At 53.2% G+C, this 20,091-nt stretch overlaps 1 protein-coding gene across 1 annotated transcript in view; it reads right to left on the bottom strand.

The window, feature by feature from the left end:
* Positions 1-11,157, bottom strand: part of LOC144119631 (uncharacterized) — a 38,125-nt gene extending 26,968 nt beyond the window's left edge. Inside the window, exons 1-2 of the mRNA XM_077652234.1 lie at positions 10,913-11,157; positions 1,102-1,276 (exon numbers count right to left, since the gene is read on the bottom strand). Of these exons, the coding sequence (XP_077508360.1) occupies positions 1,102-1,276; positions 10,913-11,067 (330 nt within the window). The 5' untranslated portion in view covers positions 11,068-11,157. The remainder of the gene's footprint in view (positions 1-1,101; positions 1,277-10,912) is intronic.
* Positions 11,158-20,091: the final 8,934 nt, after the last annotated feature.

A 20,091-nucleotide genomic window follows, 5' to 3' on the forward strand; every position in this document is an offset into this window, starting at 1 on the left:
CCGGAAATTTCATAAACCCGGTATGGGTGTCACAAGTCCTACAAGACGAGGACATAGAAGATAAATGTAAAAATGTGGAGAGAGGGGGACCCTCGACCATATAATTTGGCAGTGTGTACACTCCCCAGGGGTGAGGGGAGGAATAGATAGTAGAGAAGCCTGGGAAACCCTTCTGCAAAGCGCGGACCCCGCGACCCAGAAGGAAGCCATCCATCTGGCGGCAGAGGCCGCGAAGAGCCAACAACTCTTTGCCTGCATCTAGTCGCGGAGGCCCTGGCCTCTGCCCCTAGGCCTGCGCGCCAGGGATAGGGAGTAGAGGGCCTCCATTTCTGATGGAAATAAAAGTTTTTGGAACTGGAACTGGAACTACCGGTGGAGCGGGCGCGCGGCCGCGGCGACGGTGAAGAGCACGCCGCACTTTGCTCCGCTTCGGTTGCCATGGTAACGGCGCTTGCGCACAACTTTCCTCTCCCATGCACCGCGAAATGCTCGACTGGTAGCCCAGTGTAGCTCTCGCTAGAAAAAGAAAAGTTTCGCGATATTAATACAGAAAGTTTTATTCACATTGTTCTTGCCATGAAAACACTGAGAACAAGACTGCGGCGCGAGCGTCGATTGCGATTGCAGATGCGCGAACTGGAGTGAAGGTCGAAGGAAGGGAACACTTTCTGCGCCATTCTGCCGCTGCAGCCGCCCTTCGCAAGATAAATCCGCCCCACGTCGGTGAAAGGTCACTGTGTTCAGAGCCGAGAAACCAGTTTTCCAATTAAGCTTATTTGGCGAAAACCAGGCTGTCCCTGGTTTAAATTGACACGCAACAACTTTATAGATGCTTTCTCGCTTATTTCCAACGGCTTGAGAGTTGAGCAAATAGTTAAATTAGCTTGGCTTGAAATGTGATATGTTTGCTGTAGGTAAAGACAAACATTGCTGCCTAATTTTAGCAGCCTTGTACAGCATGTAAAGCCTGAAGCCCCTATGTGATTTTTTCGTGTATGGTATTTGTTGGAAAGCGCTAGAAGGTCCAAAACGGAAGGAAAGAAGTGTGGTTATGTCACACCAGCTGCGAGTGGGATGCTACAGCCTGACACTCTGGCGCACCTGGATCTCGGACACGCGCTTCAGCACATTCATGATGGACTCCGTGCCGGCGACGCTAGGGTCCGGCGCGGCCACCGGCTTGGGCGGCTGCTGCGCTGGACGCCTGGAGCCTCGGCGCTGACCAGCTTCCGAGGGCTTCGTGGGCACCAAGTGGCGCCGCCAGCTTGCCAGGGACCTGCACACACACCGTGCTTATTTGCTCCACGCGACACTCGAATGGGCCCAGGAGCACTGATGATAACTAAACTGTACAATATTTTTGCTCCTGGTGAAAATCGATTCTGCGGATATTTCTGGATATGTTGATGCTTATCCGGCAGCAAAACACGCGCTTATTCTGAAAAAAAAAAATTCAAAATGCCTTTTTGCCATCCCTCGATTCCAACTCGTGACGTCAAGTACGGAAAGGACTTCGCGATGCCTGTAGAGAAGTGAGTGGCAGTTCAACCTGGCCTCAAAGATCTACGCTACAAAATTTTAGTTTGATGCATCACAGTTTCCTAGCCAAAACGGCCGGCGGTGGTGGAGGCTGCGTTGAATCCAAAGCTGAATTTTTAGTTTGACGCGGCAATCTATCGATACAGACCAACTTAAATTTCTCTTCAGCGTGCCTTTAAAGCACGAAATGCTTTCGGTTTCCGGAAATTTCTAGGATAGGCTCCCAAAAATGGATGGGCTACCACCATCATGTTATCGTCACCTGTGGACCACAGTGGTCCACAGGTGACGAGTAACATGATGGCGGTAGCCCATCCATTTTTTTTTCAGTGGTCCACAGGTGACGAGTAACATGATGGTGGTAGCCCATCCATTCTTGGGAGCCTATCCTAGAAATTTCACGTCAAAGACTGCCCCAGGAAACCATTCGGAATCTACGCCCGCCGCCGGCGCCAGCATGGCTCTTGAGCAGCCTCGGCAAGACGCCGCGGTAACGAAGCGGCACAGATAACGCAGTAGAATCGTCCACCGTGCTTGACGGATGACGAATCAGCCAAGCGGTTCCGGCGATACCTGCCTCGACATTTGCTAACAAGCTCAGGATTCCGTTAGGCACCTACCAGATACCTCTAGAAGACGCTCGCTTCGTGAACAAGCAGTATGGCAGAAAAACTTCGCTGCTTCCAAGCAGCTCTAAATGTCCGCTACGCCGATGGGCATTTCCGCTTTCGCAGGGCTGCGCCTCGGCGCCGATGGCCACTTTTCTGAAGAGGATGATTGACAACTTGTTCGGCGACAGACCAAAACTACTGCTGCCAAACCAGTCAGTGTTTAACACATTGGGACAATCAAGCTTGCCTTGCCCAGACGACTTTCCGAACACTGGATTCAGGGAGCCATCGAGCTTGGAAGAATTCACTTTCACTCCGGCTTTCAATACTTCTTGAAGGAAGCACTCAGTTTTCATCGACAAATCGCATACGCATCCCAGGGACCATGTTCTCATAATTTCCGGAACGGAAAAGTCAATACAAGCTTATGAAACCATTCCCCCGGTCAGATCAGCGACGTCATCCAGCGTGCCAACGCGCTTACAAGCGAAGAGCTTGCTATTCGTGCAGGATAATTAATGCCAGGCCCATGGGCAAGAACGGAGCAGCTCTCAGCGCATTTGAGGGCTCCAGACTTCTCCGCAAAATACGTATATTCAGCATACTCCTACTGGTAATACCTTATAACCAAAAAGCTACCATTTGTAAGACCTGTCACGAAATCGGACACAGCAGATGAAGAAGTCTACTAACGACAATGGGCACTCTGCGGTCGCCCCGCACATGTCAACCTCGAAATCTGTCCGGGAGACCCATTATGCCACAACTGCGGACGTCACCAATCGCCCAAGACCCGTAGCACCTGCTCGGCAACATGCTACCAAAACTCTGAGGAACGAAATTTTCCGCCGTTGTCACTATGAAACGAGTGTCAGCAGCAAGCCGAGCTTCATCGTGGAAAACCCCGCTGACGCAAAATACGTCAAGAGCCCTACAAGAACGCAGCCGTCATCCTCGTACTTGGTGTAAAGTCAGTCATTATTCGGGACAGCAGGCGAAACAAAGGGGCAAGATACGCGCAAACGGCCCACCAAACCTGTGAGCACTGGTAAAAGGAATGCCACACCGTCTCCACCAAGAAACCTTTCGTGCATTCTGCGACGGTATCCAATCAGGAACGCGTACACCGGGCCTATGCTCACGCCCTTAGCACTACTCGACAGGGCACAGAAACGCATCTTGCAACGGATCGCTCGAGCACTGTACGCTTAGATGAAGAGCAGCTCAAGCACATCGTCGAAGTAGTCAGTGCCGAGGTGATCAAGTGCATGCTTGCAGTCTTATGAACGCCACAGGTTCCTCCGAGGTAAGAGCTTAATGTTGGCCCCACATCTGCAATCCCACGTACCTTTCAGTTTAATATTAGTTTGTACTAGCGAGTAACTTCATGATAATTTTGCTTCCGACTCTCATATCTGGTTCTTATAGAATGGAATTACCGGGGTGTCCGTCGCATACAAGCAGAGCTTCAGGGGAGGCTATCCACCACGGCCAAGCTTCCCCTGGCTATTTTGCTTCAGGAGACTGGCACTGTCAGGCCTAAACTAATACGGTACAAACCTTACTGCACCCTTTCCATAGAGCACAGACGTCGTGGGCCAGAATCGCGATATGCGGCTCCAGTAGACATTGGACAGGCATGGGCATGCGTCCTTGTTCTTTCGCGCGTGGCCTAATCCGAGCTTCACACATACGTGTGTTGCACGCAGACGCAGGACGTAGCGAGAGTGGTCCCTACCCAAGACGGTGGCCAACAAGCCTTGGCTTTTTCTGTTTATGCCATATTGCTGGGCACTACGACATGTGGAGTGGATATATCTTTTGTGCCACATTTCTTAATAATATATCCCTGTGATTGAGTTATTGTTGGGGATGAATTTAACGCCATGCACACCTGCTGGGGATATCATTGGTCGGATGGTCGGGGCCTATGGCAACGCACTGTCAAAGTTAAACTAACCATCGCCAAGAAATAATGCTACGTACTCTCCTCAGCCAGTGCAGAGGCCAACAAGACATTTCTCTAGACCTGACGCTAGTTTCTCTTCCCGACAAAATCCTATGGAGACGGGCTGATAATGTCATAGGCAGTGATCCTTATCCAGCGGTGGTGCCATGGGCCCCTCGAGGGCACATGCGCAACAGCTGCAACAAATACATCAAATAGAGGAGCCCGTCTCACGCCCCGGACGCTCAGTGAGATCGATGTTCCCACAATATTAGACGAGCTTCTAATTCAGATCAAAGCTGACAAAAGGAAAGCTGCAACAAAGCCTTCAGTCAAATTTGATGCCCCGAAGCCGAACTCTTAGCTATTGAGTCTGTGGAATCGCAGGCTTCGTGCTCTCAAGGCATTTCGTCGATGGGGTCGCACAGCCCGTCGTAGGCGCGCTTACTCGCGCATTGCTAAACGGGTTCGCCAGTATACTATTCACCTTGCTCAACGTGATTCGCAGCTGTTGTGCCACTGGTTCGAGCACATGGCAAACATTTTGCGCTATTCTTGGACGCCAGCGGCCGATTTCTTCGTTCCAAGGCTTGGCCCTGAAATTAAGTGTCTCGCACTAAGCTAGCTATACAAGCCGGGGAGGGGTTTTTGTCTTATTTCCGCAACTTGAAAATCTGGATGCCTTGCTTGTGGACCCCCAGGTATATCACGTGAATACGTCGACCCCTTCACTTTAGACAAGGCAGCTTTGCACCACTGCGCACATAATAGCACCCGAGACCGGATGGCGTACGCTACTCAACATTTCTCAACCTTTCCAAGTCACACGAACCGACCCTGATGATAGATAACGAATACTGGAGCAATAGTGATAAGGATTCAGCGTTGATGCCTATTACAAAACCTGGTGAGGCGAACTGGATATTACCAGACCTGAGAACGATATCCCTAACGTCCAACGTTTGTAAGGTGAAGGAATGTATAGCTCTAAGGAGACTTGAATGGTTCTTAGACAAGTACAACGTCATGTCCTCTATGCAAGTAAGTTTTCCCTGAGGGCTCTGCGCACACGGTATCTCAGAAGGCTTCATAATGACGTTCTTTCATACCCATGCAGCGCGCAGCTCCGAGTGCTCGATGGGGTAGATCTAAAAGAGGCGTTTGATTCGTGCTCCACTCTACCATAATTCACCGGCTTCCGGTACTACAAATTGGCGGGAACCTCTACTGCTTCGTGAAAGCCTTTCTTGTGGACAGAACACTCTCAGTGATGGTTGGCCATACTCAGGGTGAATGACAATGTTATGAAATCGGCGTCCCTCAAGGTGCTGTCATATCTCCCGCTCTTTTGAACATTGCTATGTTAGGCCTACCAGCAATGCTGACGTCGATACTTTTGCCGTGTAAGCGGGCGATAAAACGCTGTGGGCCAAGTGGGGGTCCCCTGGGGAGCAAGGACTAACCCTACAAGCAGGCCTCAACGCCGTCGACGTCTAAATCCACTAGCGAGGCATGCAAACTCTCCTGAAAAAACTGAGGACATGGCTGTAGTAAACCGACGGCAGCTGCGAGCCGAGGCAGAACGCAACCTCACCCTCTTTCGATTAGGAAGCCGGAAACAAACAGTCCTCGACACTCGGCATACCAACTGACGAGGGTGGAAGAGTAAAAATCTGGCTTCAGAGCACATTGGCTAGTTGCCATCTGGCCCTACACCTTATGAGCCGTTCCTCTGCACGTGGGTGTGGAATAAAATAAGTGGGGCTCCGTCAGATAGCCCTAGCCCTCGTAACGTCGAAAATCTTACACACGAATCAGTACATGCGACTCCACTTGACACAAAACCTCCAGCTTGATCGCATCAATCGCCTAGTTACTGGTCTACCGAGTACTGCCGAGTAGCGGACGTGCGCGCATATAGCAAAATAAATGCTCTACAGGATGTGGCAGAGCAGCAATCGCAAGCCCAGAGCGTCCGTCTCTCCATGCACAAAGGCGGCTGGCCGTCAGATCCTGCGGGAATCAGGCTACAGTGTCGATGAATCAAAGCCGCTCTCGTCTTCTGCACCACCATGGGAACTTATCGATTTAGTAGATGGTATGCCACTAACAAAGAGCGCCAGTTCATCTAATCCCCAAAGGCGGAACGTTGTCGTCAAACGCCACGTGAAGCTTTCATGCCAACTAGCCCAGGAAGGAGCTATCGAACTATGCACAGATGCCGCTCAGTCTCAGCACAGTGCCTCCATAGCTTGTCACGAGTTTGAGTCAGACACTACTGTAGTTCAATTGCTTCCCGGTGAATAAAATGCCACCCATCTCGAGTTCATTGCCACATGTCTTGCTATCATTCGCTTACTAGAAAGACAGGATACGACTCCTTGCACCTACTAAGTTTACACTGACCCACGAGCAGCGTACACCTCCTGCCGCGCAGGTGAGGAGACTGCCATTCTTAAGGCGATTCGAACGAAGGTGCGCCGCCTGCGACCCGAGGACCTCAATATAGTTATCAAAATGAATTCCTGCACATGAAGGGATCACTGGGAACGAAAAGACACATAAGCGGTGCACTCTTTTCAAGCACTTGTCTCAATCCACTGTCGTTTCCGCTTTCTGGGCTTCTACCGTCTTGGAATATCCGATGTTGCTCTCAATAGATAGGGCCAGGACATTTCATCGCGAGCAGGTCCAGCGCTTGGCCAATAGTGAGAGACTATATCGCCGCTCAATGAGCTCATTTCGAAGGGTAGAGGTGGTCTTCCTTCGCCGAGGCCAGACTGGTCACCTTCTGTCGCCGGCAAGATACTCCTCAGAAACCCGATGCCTACATGTGCGGAAAGCCCGGCTAGAGGCATGGCGGAACATCTTCTGTGGCTTTATCCTGCCTTGCACGCAGTTCGGGAGAGAGTACTACAGGCGCTGGGCGGGCACCGGTCTAGCACGCTGCATGAGTGGATCGATCCGCTATCGCTCTGGAAGGCCCTTCTGGAATACTTGAGGAAGGCGGATAGACGTGACTGTTTTAGTGAGGTACCACTACTAGCACATTTTTCGATTTTGATCATACGTACGTACAGAGTTGGTCAAAAGTTGCCAGGCCGCAGGGCCTGCATCTCAGTGGCATATCCTGCAACTTATGATAGCAATAAACATATCAAGGTTTTAAAAGGTGAGAATGATAGTTCTTCTATCCTTTATAGAGATTTGGGGTTTTGGGGTGAGTTAACTGCCCAACTATAGCGTTCGAGAACAGAACCTGGGGCCTAGGAACTTTTTACGGACCCTGTACCTCCCCGAAGCCTTCTTTGTGGAAGGCGGGCCACCTGCCCACCGGGTTGTGGGCAACTTGCCACCTGTACGGCCTTCACCTGGGTGAAGGCATCGGTGAAGGGTACACGTGGGTGCAGACCTTCAAGGTAAATGTAAGGTCTTCAGGGTAAAGGCCTTTAGGTCAAATGCCTTTCTGGTAAAGGCCTTTAGTCAATCGTCTTTAAGGTGAAAGCTTTTAGGGTGAAGGCTTTCATGACAAATGCCTTCCAGTTAAAGACTTTTAGGTACAAAGCCTTTATGGCAAAGGCCTTGAGGTCAAATGCCTTTAGCACGTAAGGACCTTAAATGTCCTCCATAACTAGTGCTACCTCCCGATAATCCGCAGTCAGCCATACTAAACCACCTGGCATTTTTTTTTTGCAGAGCTGACCTCGGGACCACCCAGCCTCGAGGAAGAAGAGGACACAGGTCTGTATCCCCCACCTGCACAAAGCCCCTCATTTCTGCCGCAAGGTTTAAGCCTATAAAATGCAGAAATAAATAGTTACAAAAAAATTCTACTGGTCCACGCGAAGCGTCTGCTCCGACACGTTGGCCACGCAGTCCCGCAACTACAGTAGTGTTGCTTCCACAGGGCGACAACGTGCCGCGGGATGTTTTTAATACACGGTAAAGTTGTTCATAAAGAACACATACAGGACTGGACACGGGACAGTTTGAAGGAATACACTAACTGTCCCAACAACATGTACCCAGTGTTGTATCCTGGGCGCATTAATGAAAAAGAGGCTGAGCATCCACCCCGCATGAGGAAGGTGCGGGGTTTGATCCCCAGTGCCGTCAGGTAGCCAACGGTGATACAAAGGGTACAAGCTTCCCCTGCCTGGTGCTCGGCTTAATCAGGGCGAAATGCTTGGGAAATGGGTCTTTGACTCCACATTGAGTAGTTGAAAACACCTTGTGCCATGGCGCTCTTTGGCCGCAGATGCCCTTGCGCCATAAAAATCCATCGTAATCATCGTTATCATCAGCAGTTATGAAAAAAGGCAAAAATAAAATGAAGACGGAATGAAGGCGGCAAAAGATGTAACGCTGAAGTGGCACATCGTAGAACAGTTTGTTTCATCCTTCATATCTGTGATATGAACGTAAATGAAGTAAGGCGACCTGTATGTAAGCAGAAAAGGTGGCTGGCTCTATTTACCGGTGTCATGAAAGGCGTCTCAATCATTAAATGTTAGCTTGGATTTTCCGATGGCGAGGCAACCACGGCTGACTTTTTAAAAATATATTAAACATAGAAGGAAAGTCTGGTGTCTGATGGGGCACTGGTTATATGACCGTTGGCGCTGAGATTTAAATTTTTTTAGGACTGACATCATAATAAACAAGAAAACATATAGCCACAAGGCGCAGCCCCAATGCGACAGGTGAGAAATAATAGAAAACTCAGGGGGGTACTTTCATTTCACTTCATTTATTTCATCCTTAAAGGCCCAAGGGCATTACATGAGGGGCTTAAAAATGAATTTGTGTAAATGCACTCACGATAAAAACATAGGCACAATGAACGCAACACTGCAATTGTAAACGCTGAAAAAATAAAATAAGAAGGAACAAGTGGTTACAAAAGGGGCAAGGAAAAAAAAGCACAAAAATACAGGAAAAAGTACAGGACAACAAAACGTCCACGTGTTCTGAAAATGACGCGAGTTTCGCGCGAAATGATTTGCGATCGTTGCATGAAACTATACCGTTGTGCAGGGCATTCCAATGGGTTAGTGCGTCAGGAAAAAAGGAACTGCTCATTGCTAAGGTACGGCTCTTGATGCTGGCTATGGGGTGGCTGTGGCTAAGGCGACTGGAAGTTCGGACCGGTGGTTTCGGCAGGGTGCTTTGAAGTCGGATGGTAGAAAAAGCTGTGCAGTAGGCAAAAGAGTGTAATGATACAGCGTGACTCAAGTGGGGGGAGGGAGATAGAACGTTTGAGTGCAGTGATGATGATGGGTTTTTATGGCGCAAGGGTACCTTAGCGCGGTGGTGCTGCTGCTTGTGTTACTGATGTGTGGTTAAGGTTTTGATTAAGTACACAATTGTTTCTGAATCTTAAATGCTGGAGACACTGGAGGGCGTTTGGGAGGCATCCGTCTGATTCGACGCCTTTCCAGAAACACTCTCCAGCGTTCTAGGCAGGGAGAACTACATAGGCATTGGCAGGAAGTAGCGTAGGTTCGAATCCCATCGTGCACAAAAATTTTTTTATCGAGTTGCTGAAGAGCGTAGCGGACGGACGGACAGGGACGTGGCCGCGAGTATGAGCCATTAGAGGCTTTCGCCTTAATAGAAAATGTTTTGCGAGGTGCACTGATTAGCATCCTGAGAGGGCTAGCAGCGAGCGGAAAAAAAAAGAGAATGAAAGGCTTAACTTTAGAACAGAGTGGACAGCACGTCAGTACTGTACAGCAAACAACATCATTGCTGAGAGATCATCCTAGGATGCATGAATAGAGTTCTGTGCCAGCTATGTGCTAAAAGTAGTAAAATGCCGAGTTTTGGCACAACTTTTGTGACTGCTGAGATGGGGTGCGTGAGCCTCGTGGCCGTACAATGCTGATTGGCAGTAATCAACCAGGGTTGTAAATTTTCCACTACCGTACGATAACGTTTAGAACGAAACTGAAACACATTTGTTGCAGAGAGCTACTATGCAAGAGTCTTCGGACACTTTTTTCGTTGCTGTCGATTCCCACTTTCGGCGCTCCGACTGCCACACGGACAGATCATTGGAGCATTCGCGCAGCATTTCGTACGTAAGAGCGCTGCGCGATTGGATGAGAGCCCAATGACAGAAAACAGTCAAGCAAGAAGAGAATGCAGGTCAGACTAAGCGAAGTGTCGAAAGAAAAGGGCGGGCACAAACTTTGCCACGATCAGTTTGCACACGATGGTGGAACAGCGTCTATCTGCGCTCAACAATCAGCGGTGGAAGCTCCTATGTGGCACCGCACCAAGACAGTGTTTTTTTTTCCAAATTGCCTCATGGCTTCCAAAAGAACCATTCGTGTCTTGGCGTGAAGCGAAATAATTAAAGAAAAGGTAGAAGACTGCAGCGTTGTGTGACTTCATCCTTTAGCCCCCCCCCCCTTACCCTAACTCTAGTGGCTTCGGCATTTAACTGCTGCCCAAGGTCGGGTGATCGAATTACGGCCATGGAGACTGCGTTTCAATGAATGCGAAGTGCAAAAGAAAAAGAAAAACGCTGTGGGCTCTGCCGTGTCAGAGCACATTGGAACCTCAGGCGGCCTAAATTTTTACACGGGGGCTGTGTTTCGATGGAGGCAAAATGCAAAAGGCGCCTGTGTTGTCTGCGATGTGAGTGCACGCTAAAGACGCCTAGGTGCTAGATGGGCGAGATAATTCCGGAGCCCTGCAATACGGCGTACCATAGCACACCGTATTTATCCCCTATAAAAATAGAGACCACCACCTCCAACAACCGCACTTGCTGCGGCGGTCATCGGTCACCTTGCTGGCCACGCACCTGGAAGCCTGGTTCACGTCCACGGCGTTCAGGCTGGAAGCGCGGAGACCCAACACTGGCTCCACGCCGACCTTCTTGGTCTCCCTGACGCGGCAGCGGTGAGTGCCACTCACCGCACCAGCCTTGTCGCCCTCATTGGCCCCGTCGCTGCTCATGGTGGCACTGCTCCGACGGGCGCCCGCTTTCTGTCGTGGCACCGCTGGAGGGCCGCTGATGATGGCTGCTGTTTGTCTATCGCTTCTGCAGCGAGGATGGCACTTTATGCCGTCTTTTTCTTTTAATTGGTTTAAAGAGAGCACTGGATGCCAGGGACCAGTATGGGAAGCGTGTGGAAGGCGTTGCATTTAAAAAATGCGTTTAGCATTGTGGTTCCGCATGCAAGCATCTGGAAGAATTATCCTGGCGTTATCAAAACAACAACAGAAGACGACAAGAAATAAAACGTCGGGCGCAACCACCGAGTGGCTATAAGCCTGATGTTATCATCATCATCATTATCATCATCATCATCATCAGCATCATCGTCATCGTCATCATCATCATCATCAATGTGCCATTTGTTGTTTTTTGAAGCGATGTTTATTGCCTCAGGGCATAAAAACTATGAAGTGAGAGATGAGTAAGATGCTTAAATAAATGAAAAAAGGTGGGCTGATTTGATGACATCAAGAAGTGAACAATGATATGGACCCTGTGTCCAGGCGATATAGGAATCCGGATTGTCCGGTGAGAGTCCCACTGCCGCCAGGTGCCGAATTCTCGTCGGCTTTAGCGCCGGGCAGTCCCACAACAGGTGGTGGATATCCCCCTCACAGTCTGTTCTTGCAGACTGGACACCCGGGGCGGGGATAAAAATCTTTGAAACGTGGCCACATGCGTGTCACAGCTGGAGTTAGGGCAACCCCGACCCGTATCCTCCGAAGCGCAGCCTCCTCTGCACGGGTAAGACCACGGGGGAGGGTTACCGCACACGGAGGGATTAGAGCACGTGTGCGGCGCCGGAGGTGTTCCTTTCTTGTTAAAAGGAGGGTGGTGTCATCCAGAGTGAGGACTCGAGGCGAAGACGAGGTTGGAGTCGAAAGGCGGGTCGCAGAATCTGCGCGGCTTTGTGCGCTCAGGAGGTCACGCGGGACCCCCTCAATACGGATTTGCGGCGGGATGCGTGCCGCTACACGATGGATGTCTTTGCAGATTTCTGGGGTGAGACTGACTCGTCGTAGTAGGCGCGTGACGTGAAGGGCGTCGGTGCGAATGACAATGCGGGTCGTGGGTAGCATGGGAACGGCGGCCGCAGAGCAAAGTGCCTCTTGAACAGCAAGCATCTCCACACACAAGGAGGACGGTGGTTCTGAAAGGCGAAACCTTGACGTTTTGTTCAGAGAAAGCTTGCAAGGACAGTAAACTGCCGTTGTTGTTTCGCTGGCCTGGATACTTGCGTCAACGTACATAACGATGGAGCCATGCGGCAGATTAGTGTCTTGCTCTGTAATTCGGTCGCGAAACGACGATGCCGCGCGGGTATATGATGGCCGACATAGATCAGTTGGCTTGTTATCGCTTAAGTGCACAAAACGCCACGGAGGAAGAACTGGTGGGGGCGGCTGTAGAATGGATTTAGAAGAACTTTTTGTTGGGCTAGATGGTACATACTGTAACAAAAGAACTGTAGCGCGACCAAGACGAACACATTAGCGCTAGTCCTGTGTGCCTCTATTCTTGTGTTCGTCTTGGTCGCGCTACAGTTCTTTTGTTGTAGAATGGAGTGCGATGAAGCACATGCCCTGAGTGCACATGTTGTGTGTGTAAGGCTTGACTTTAGGCAGTGAGCATCGCGTCGTTGCGGCACCAGCCCATCTAGTGTATTCAGCTGTGCATTTTCTTGGAGCGCCACGGTCGGGGTAATGCGGGGAAGGCAAGTGATGACCCTCATTGCCTCTCGAATAACAGCTTCTAGACGATCCCATTGAGCCCTCGTCAAATGCTGGAATTGGGCTTGGTAAACAAGGCGCGGTTGCACAACCGCCCGCACCAACTGTCGTGCAACATGTCGTGCAACAATATCTAAGCTACTCTTCGCTTCTGCATGGTATCGCTGCTGCACGTCAAACGATGTTTGGTGCATGCATTTTGTAATTTTTTATTGTAAGCACACTTCCTGTTCTAAAATGGGAAAAAGCGCGAATGGCTCTGATCGAGAATCCCGCAGTGAGAATCGAGAGCTGCGAAATGAACTTCAGCAATTAAAAGAATCAGTGATTTTCCTCAATGGTGAATTGGAGAAACTGAGGGAAGAGCTGTAAAGCATGCGCAAAGGAAATCAGAGACTGATGAAGGAAAACGAGCATCTCCAGGAGATGTGCCTCGGAAATGCTTTCAGCCTCAGAAAACGCTAGATTTGCCTTGGTTAGCAGCTTTCGTTGTACTACGTCGCGGTCCCGCATGCTGCATACGAGTTGGTGGTGGTGCATGCGTTGCAGGCTTGTGCCAGAGTTACGCTCCTCTGGCAGCTTCCGCAGTTGCACAAGGTATTCTTTTATGAACTCGTATTCTTTTTGATTTTTGTGAAAAATTGATAACTGGCTGATATTTCATTCCGTTTCGGATAATAATGGGTGCTGAGGATTTCGACTGCTACGTTATAAGAGAGCTCATCTGCCTTTTTTGGCGAGCAGCTGGCTAAGACGTCGATGGTATCGATGTTGGGCGCGATGATCAATAGAGTGCGTTTCTTTCCACCTTGTGGCCTTGGAAGAACATCCCCATTGGTCCTGCGTCTCGTCGAAGGGTGTTTCAGTTTCAGTTTATTTCTTGCTACCGAGAGCAGTGGGCTCCGGGAAAAAAAAAGCCGTAGTTTGAGAGGCCCCCCCGAGGCCCACAACATCCAGCAACACTGGCGCCACTGGTCACATGCAAACAAGAAAGGCATACATAAACCTAAGGCATAATTCACAATCTATGAATGAACAGGGGAAACACAAACTAAGCGCGCGATATAACATAAAGGACAAGTATTATGCAAAACTCAAGGCATGCACTGAAAGCATTATTTAAACATTCTATAAACAGAGATTATAGCACTTAATTTCACTGCAGTGAACACATTGACAACGAATAAAAAAGAACAATTTTCAACATACATGATTGAAGACAACATAATATTGGCGTGCTGACGGGTTACGCCCGGGGGCGTCGGCGGCGCGGCGCCTGGTAATTACCGGCGGCGGCGCAAGGCCATTTTTCGACAGCGGCGGCGTGGAAAGCTAAACCACAAATTCAAAAAAGCTATTTTGCTACAGCCTTCTTTGCTAAACTAGTCGACATTTTAGGGCTTTTTGCACTAAGGGCTCGGAACACAGAATACAGAGTGGTTGAAGGGTGAGAGAAATGCAAAACGTTCTGTAAATATTTTCTTTTGATTAGAAAAAAATCTGTTAACATACGTACACATGCCAAGGTTACCGGATACATCAGCATTCACAAGTAGACTTGACAAGTAGGCGAGCCAATTAAAAAGTTACCATAAGCATCTTCGAGAAAGTAACAGGAATTACATGTGGGCGATGTAAAACGGCATAGCATAGCTACTGACTGAAGAGTGAAACCGCAATAATCTGAAACGGAAAAAAAGTCCTTAGCGCCAGTTTCGTCTGAAGACCACATCAAGACGATCGTCGTTAAAAGAAATGAATGGGCACGACCACTGCCACAGAAACTCTTCCTCTCCCAAGAAAAAGCGTTCCTCCGAAAAGAAACTGCTCAGCTCCCTTCGAAGACGGCCAAGCATTGGCCACACAGCGCGGCATCGAAAGCCATCAGCGACCGTGGTGCATCGATTGCGCCATAAACTAAAAAATGAATGTGGATTAGCTCAGCTAATCCAGGATATACAAAGCGAAAGAGGTTGGCGTTCACTCTGTTCATTGGCGTTGGCGGTGAGAGTGTTCTAGACGGCGATGGTTTTGAGGAAAGGAAGGTGGTGGTGGTAGTGGTTTTATTAAAAATAATAGTAAAAAGGAAGGAAAAGATTTTTGCTAGCCCCGGCATCTGCCATCGATACTGAAGCACCTGAGCTGGGGCAGCGGAAATAAAGGACAGCAGGCAGAATGGAGAAATGAAATGAAAGAGGTGAGGGGACAGGAATAGAGAGAGGACAAGGGGAGAAGTAATATGTACAAACTATTTACACAATAAGTAATGTGTCCAGGTTGTGCGCGTGATTAGTTCATTTTAGAGGAATTAAATCACACACGCGCACAGCACTGAGCAGGTTACAACTGGAGTGGGGCGTCCAGTTATTAATCGTTCAAGGTAGAACTCGCGGAGCGTTCGGTCACTGCGTGTAACTACCTGACGGAGAACAGACGGGACGTCAAGCCCGTGTGTTCGAGGAATGCACAGAGGCTCACCAAAGTTCGCTCACGAGTGCGCGCACTGCCCTGCGGCCACAATAGCGTCTTGATGGAGTCTGGTAGTATGCCCTGCGCCCTATAGGCCGCGAGCATATCGCGACGAGCATCGGCGAACGCGGAGCAGCGAAGGAGCAGATGTTCTAGTGTTTCCACTGCACCGCATCCGTCACACACATCACTCGTCGCGATTCCGTGACGCACCCGTCGTTCCCCGGGCCACACGCAGCCAATGCGCGCGCGGAGGATCATTGCACGTTGCGACCGTGTAAGTGCGCGACAGCCGGTGACACTGTCGATGCGCTCACCTCCCGCGATGCGTGGGTCGGGGTGCTGCTTTCGGAGATGGTCGTGAATGGCCGCACGCACGTCCTCCAGCGCAAGGGGCAGATCGCTGGCAGGTAGTTGGTGTGCAGCGGTCGCGAGGTCGTCAGCTTCTTCGTTGCCGGCGATGCCGCAGTGACCGGGCACCCACTGTGCACGCACGGCACAACCTCTCTGCGCAAGGCGCTCGATGCGCGAGCGAATTTCCCGCACTAGTGGGGTACCGCGGCCGTTAGATTGCAGGCGGCTGAGGGCGGCGCGGGAGTCGCACAGCAGAGCACTCCTGGGCGGCGGAGGGCCGAGGGTGAGCAGCAGGTCCAGCCCGAGCCGGATCCCCATCAACTCCGCCGTGGTGGAGGAGCCCAGGAAGGTAGCGTGTTGCTGGCTGTGCAGTCGCAGGGCGGGGATGGTGGCCGCCGCAGCAAGGGAGCAGCTGTCGCGGGCCACTGAGCCGTCGGTGTACACGAGGAGATGGTCCTGGAGCTCCTCGTGTATGACGGCTCTGGCCAGCTGCTGCACAGCGCAGAGGGGTGTGCTCCGCTTTCCCGCGATGCCGACGATCTCTCGTTGTACCTCCGAGGCAGCAGGCCAGGGCGCGCAGGAGCCGTGGGGGGGTGGGCCTTGGGTCAATTGCTCATACTCGAGCAGCGCCGCGCCCATTCGTGAGCGCGGGTGCGAGCGCATACGCTGCAGCAGCGAGCCGCCGTCCGGTGCGCGGTGAAGCCGGTCGATGTGATTCAGTGCCCTGCGCGCTGCTTGGAGCTCAAGGGGCCACGCTCCTGCCTCGGCCAACGTTGCGGCGCACTGCGAGTTATTGGGCAGGCCTAGGCACACGCGCAGGGACTTGCGGTGCTGAAGCTCGAGCTTCTTCCAGCACGGCTTGCGCACCGTGACGAGCGGCAGCGCATAGAGCACCGCCCCCAAAGCTGCGGCATTGTATAGACGCAGCGCGGCTTGCTGGGAGATGCCCTGGCCTCGAGCGGTGAGCTTGTGCACGGCGGCGGTGATCCTCTTCATCTGCAGACAGGCCTTGGTCGCCGCGGGGCGGAAGGAAAGGCGCCAGTCGATGTCCAGGCCAAGGTACCGCACCGATTTACGCCAAGGAATCGGAGTCCCGTCCAGTGACAGTGGCGCAAGGTGCGCGCGCGAGCGCGAAACGCAGGCCATGGCCACCGATTTGTCCGCGCTCAGCGACAGACCAAGGCCGCGCAAGCTGGCATCGATTGCGGTCAGGGCTCCCTGAAGGCACCCCTGCACGCGGAACGCCTCGCCCGGTGGTCCCCGGCACCACAGAGCTATGTCGTCTGCATATATGGACATGTACACATGGTGTCGCCCGCTCGTGGGTAGGGAGGCCGGCACCACCGACATGGCCACATTAAACAGAAATGGTGATAGGACAGAGCCCTGCGGCACGCCCATGTCGACCGGGCGAGGCTTGGAGAGCTTACCCCCTACTCGAACGCGCATGGTGCGCCCGCTCAGGAAGCCATGAACGTATCGCAAAAGGCGCCCGCTCACACCGGCCCCCTCAAGCACCGCGAGAATTGGTGCGCGGTGAACGTTGTCAAAAGCGCCCGAGACGTCCAGCAGCAGCAGCAGCGCAACCTGGCCTGCTGTCCTGGCATGCTCCAGCGCTGTAACAACGTCCGATATAGAATCAGCCGTGCACCGCATCCCACGGAAACCCGTCTGCCGCTCGTCAAACAAATCAGCCTCCGCAGCCCGCTCGTTCAGACGCTGCAACGCCATATGCTCCATGAGCTTACCTGCCGCCGATGTTAATGCCACTGGCCGGTATCCGCTCAGCTCCGTAGGTGGGCGCCCTGCCTTTCGGATGGGACAAACGACCGCGGTTCGCCAATCCTCCGGTAGCTCCCCGCGTTCCCACACCAGGTTGATCTGCTGCAGGAGGATCTGTCGTTGCTGCGCATCCAGGTTTCGCAGCATTTGGTATGTCACCCCGTCTGGTCCGGGCGCCGAGCGGCGGCGGCAGCGCTGCAGCGCATTGTTCAATTCCGGCGCGGTGAACGGCGCATCACATGGACCTTCCGAAGCGACGGGCGAGGGACTGGCGTCGCTTCTGGGGCTCTCAGGAGGAGTTATGTTAGCGGCGTTTGCGGGGCTGGGCGGCGCGAACCGATCGGCAAACCGCTCTGCCAATTCTACAAAGCTGAGCCCGCTGGAGATTGCGAGGGCGGCCAGCGGTTGACGGTTTGCCTGTGGTTCGGTGATGCGCCGCAGGGTGTCAAACAGCCTCCGCGAGCTGACATCTTCCTCCATCCTTTGGCATAGTGAAGCCCACTGCCGGCGGTATAGCTTGTTGGCGTGGCGGCGCGCTGCTGCGTCCAAGCGGTTGTAGACAGTCCAGTCGGCGGCTCTGTCAGTCCGTCGCGCCCGTCGCTCTGCGCGATCTCTCTTCTCGCGCAGATTGAGCAGCTTCATATCAGGTGTGGGCTGCCCTGCCCTTACCTCTGCTCGTTGGGTGGCTGCGAGAGCGCTTCGGACTAGACTTGAAAAGAAATCTGCGCCAGTGGCCGCCGCCTCGTCGACCGCCCGCCTGAACGCACTCCAGTTGGTAATGGAGTAGGCACGTTTGGGGCGCGCCTCCATCGCAGTGGGTTCAATTAGGATGGAGTAATGATCCGAGCCCCAGAGAGATGGTGATCGGCGCCATGTCGCCTCGATGCCTCTGGATGCGAAGGCAACGTCGATGCAGGAGCCGGTTGTTCCGCGTCGTCGAAAGGTGGGCTCGCCGGTGTTCAAGGGGGTGAGTCCCAGCTGCGTTGCTGCGTCGTGCAGGTCGTCTCCCCGCGCGGAGTGGCGCGCACTGCCCCACGCACTATGGTGGGCGTTAAAATCACCACAGATGATTTGGCGCGGGGCACAGCACGAAGACACAGCACGAAAACACAGCGCGTTCCACGCGACAGCTGGACGCACATAAACACTGGCCACCGACGTGTCAACACCACCGACGCGCACTGTCACCACCACGCACTCCTGGGCGTCAGATGTCGCCGCCGCCGAGCCGACGAGGGTGTGCTGGACGTCCGGCCGCACGTATATCGCGCACCTTGATTTCCCGGGGCGATGAGATGTGACACAACAGGGCACTGCAGCACAGGTAGTTTCCTCGCACGTGGTGGCTGAGTGGTAGCCAATGTAGCCAGGTAGCCGCATCTGGGGCTCCCCGTCATGTGAACGTACGTACGTCTCCTACAGCGCGATAACTTCCGGCGAATCCTGTGCGATGCGAACTCGCATTTCTGCGTACCGCGCCGCAAGTGAGCGCACGTTCCACTGCAGGATGGATGGTATGCGGGAGGGAGCCCGGCGGCTAGCCATCATGCTGGCTTATCTGTGCGGGAGCACCCGCTGCTTCTAAGCAAGCCCGGTGTCCATCGGTGCCCTCCGGGAAAAGTTCGCTGAGGGCGCGCAACGCCAGCTTTAGGCGCGCGATCTCCGCGTCCCGTGCGTCAGGGGGCTGGCCGTGAGAAGCGGCCGCAGGCTCGGGCCACGCTGTACGGGACGCCGGGCAACCGGATCGCCGCTGCCGCTGCCGGCGCTGCCGTTGCTTCTGTGTCTGCTGCTGCTGTTGCTGCTGGGGTGTTCCCCTGACGACCTGCGCATAAGAAAGAGCGCGCGGCGTCTGCTGATGTTGCTGGACTGGGGCCGCTGTCTCAGCCTGGACGACGGCTCGGACAACCCGCCTGGACATTGGGGCCATGGATGTGGCCATTAAAGTGGCCACGTGACGCTCTCGCTGCCAGTGCGGGCACGCTGGGTCAATGGCTGCGTGCCGCCCACCGCAGTTAATGCAGCGGGGCTTGCTCGCGCAGGTACCAGGCTCGTGTGGCCCGCCGCAGCGCGTGCATCGGGCAGGAGCACGACACACCTCAGTGGCATGCCCCAGGCTGGCGCACTTGGCACACTGGAGCGGCAGGGGACGGCAGGGGCGGACCGCGAGCCTGCGCTTGAATATGGTGATGAACGCCGGGGGTGTCGGCGCCGCAAAACGGAGAGCGAGTGTGCTGCCCGACAGAGACGCCGACACCGTCGGTACCGTTGACTCCGCCGCCGCTAGCAGCTCCTCCGCCGTCCTGCGCCCGTCCACACCGAAGACCAGGCCGGAGCTTTGATTCCGAGGAGGAGGCTCCTTGGCGCAGACCGGCACGCCGCGGATGACGGCCGTGGCTAGCAGGGCCTGGAGAGCATCGCTGCTCCTCGCGTCCACTGCCACCACATTCCGCCGCATGTTTACCCGGACGGCGAGGACGCCCGGGCGGGATCCGATCTCCTCGGCCAACTCCCAGCCCTGTTCCCTGGTGAAGGCGGTGCCCCGGTTCGCCGGCCGAAACAGCACCGTCCCCACGAGGCTGGACGGGACCTCCACGGCAGCCGCGGCTCGCTCCAGGGCAGCTCTCCGACGCCGCTGCGCCTTGGTAG

This window comes from Amblyomma americanum, chromosome 1, assembly GCF_052857255.1.
Source record: "Amblyomma americanum isolate KBUSLIRL-KWMA chromosome 1, ASM5285725v1, whole genome shotgun sequence".
NCBI lineage: Eukaryota > Metazoa > Arthropoda > Arachnida > Ixodida > Ixodidae > Amblyomma > Amblyomma americanum.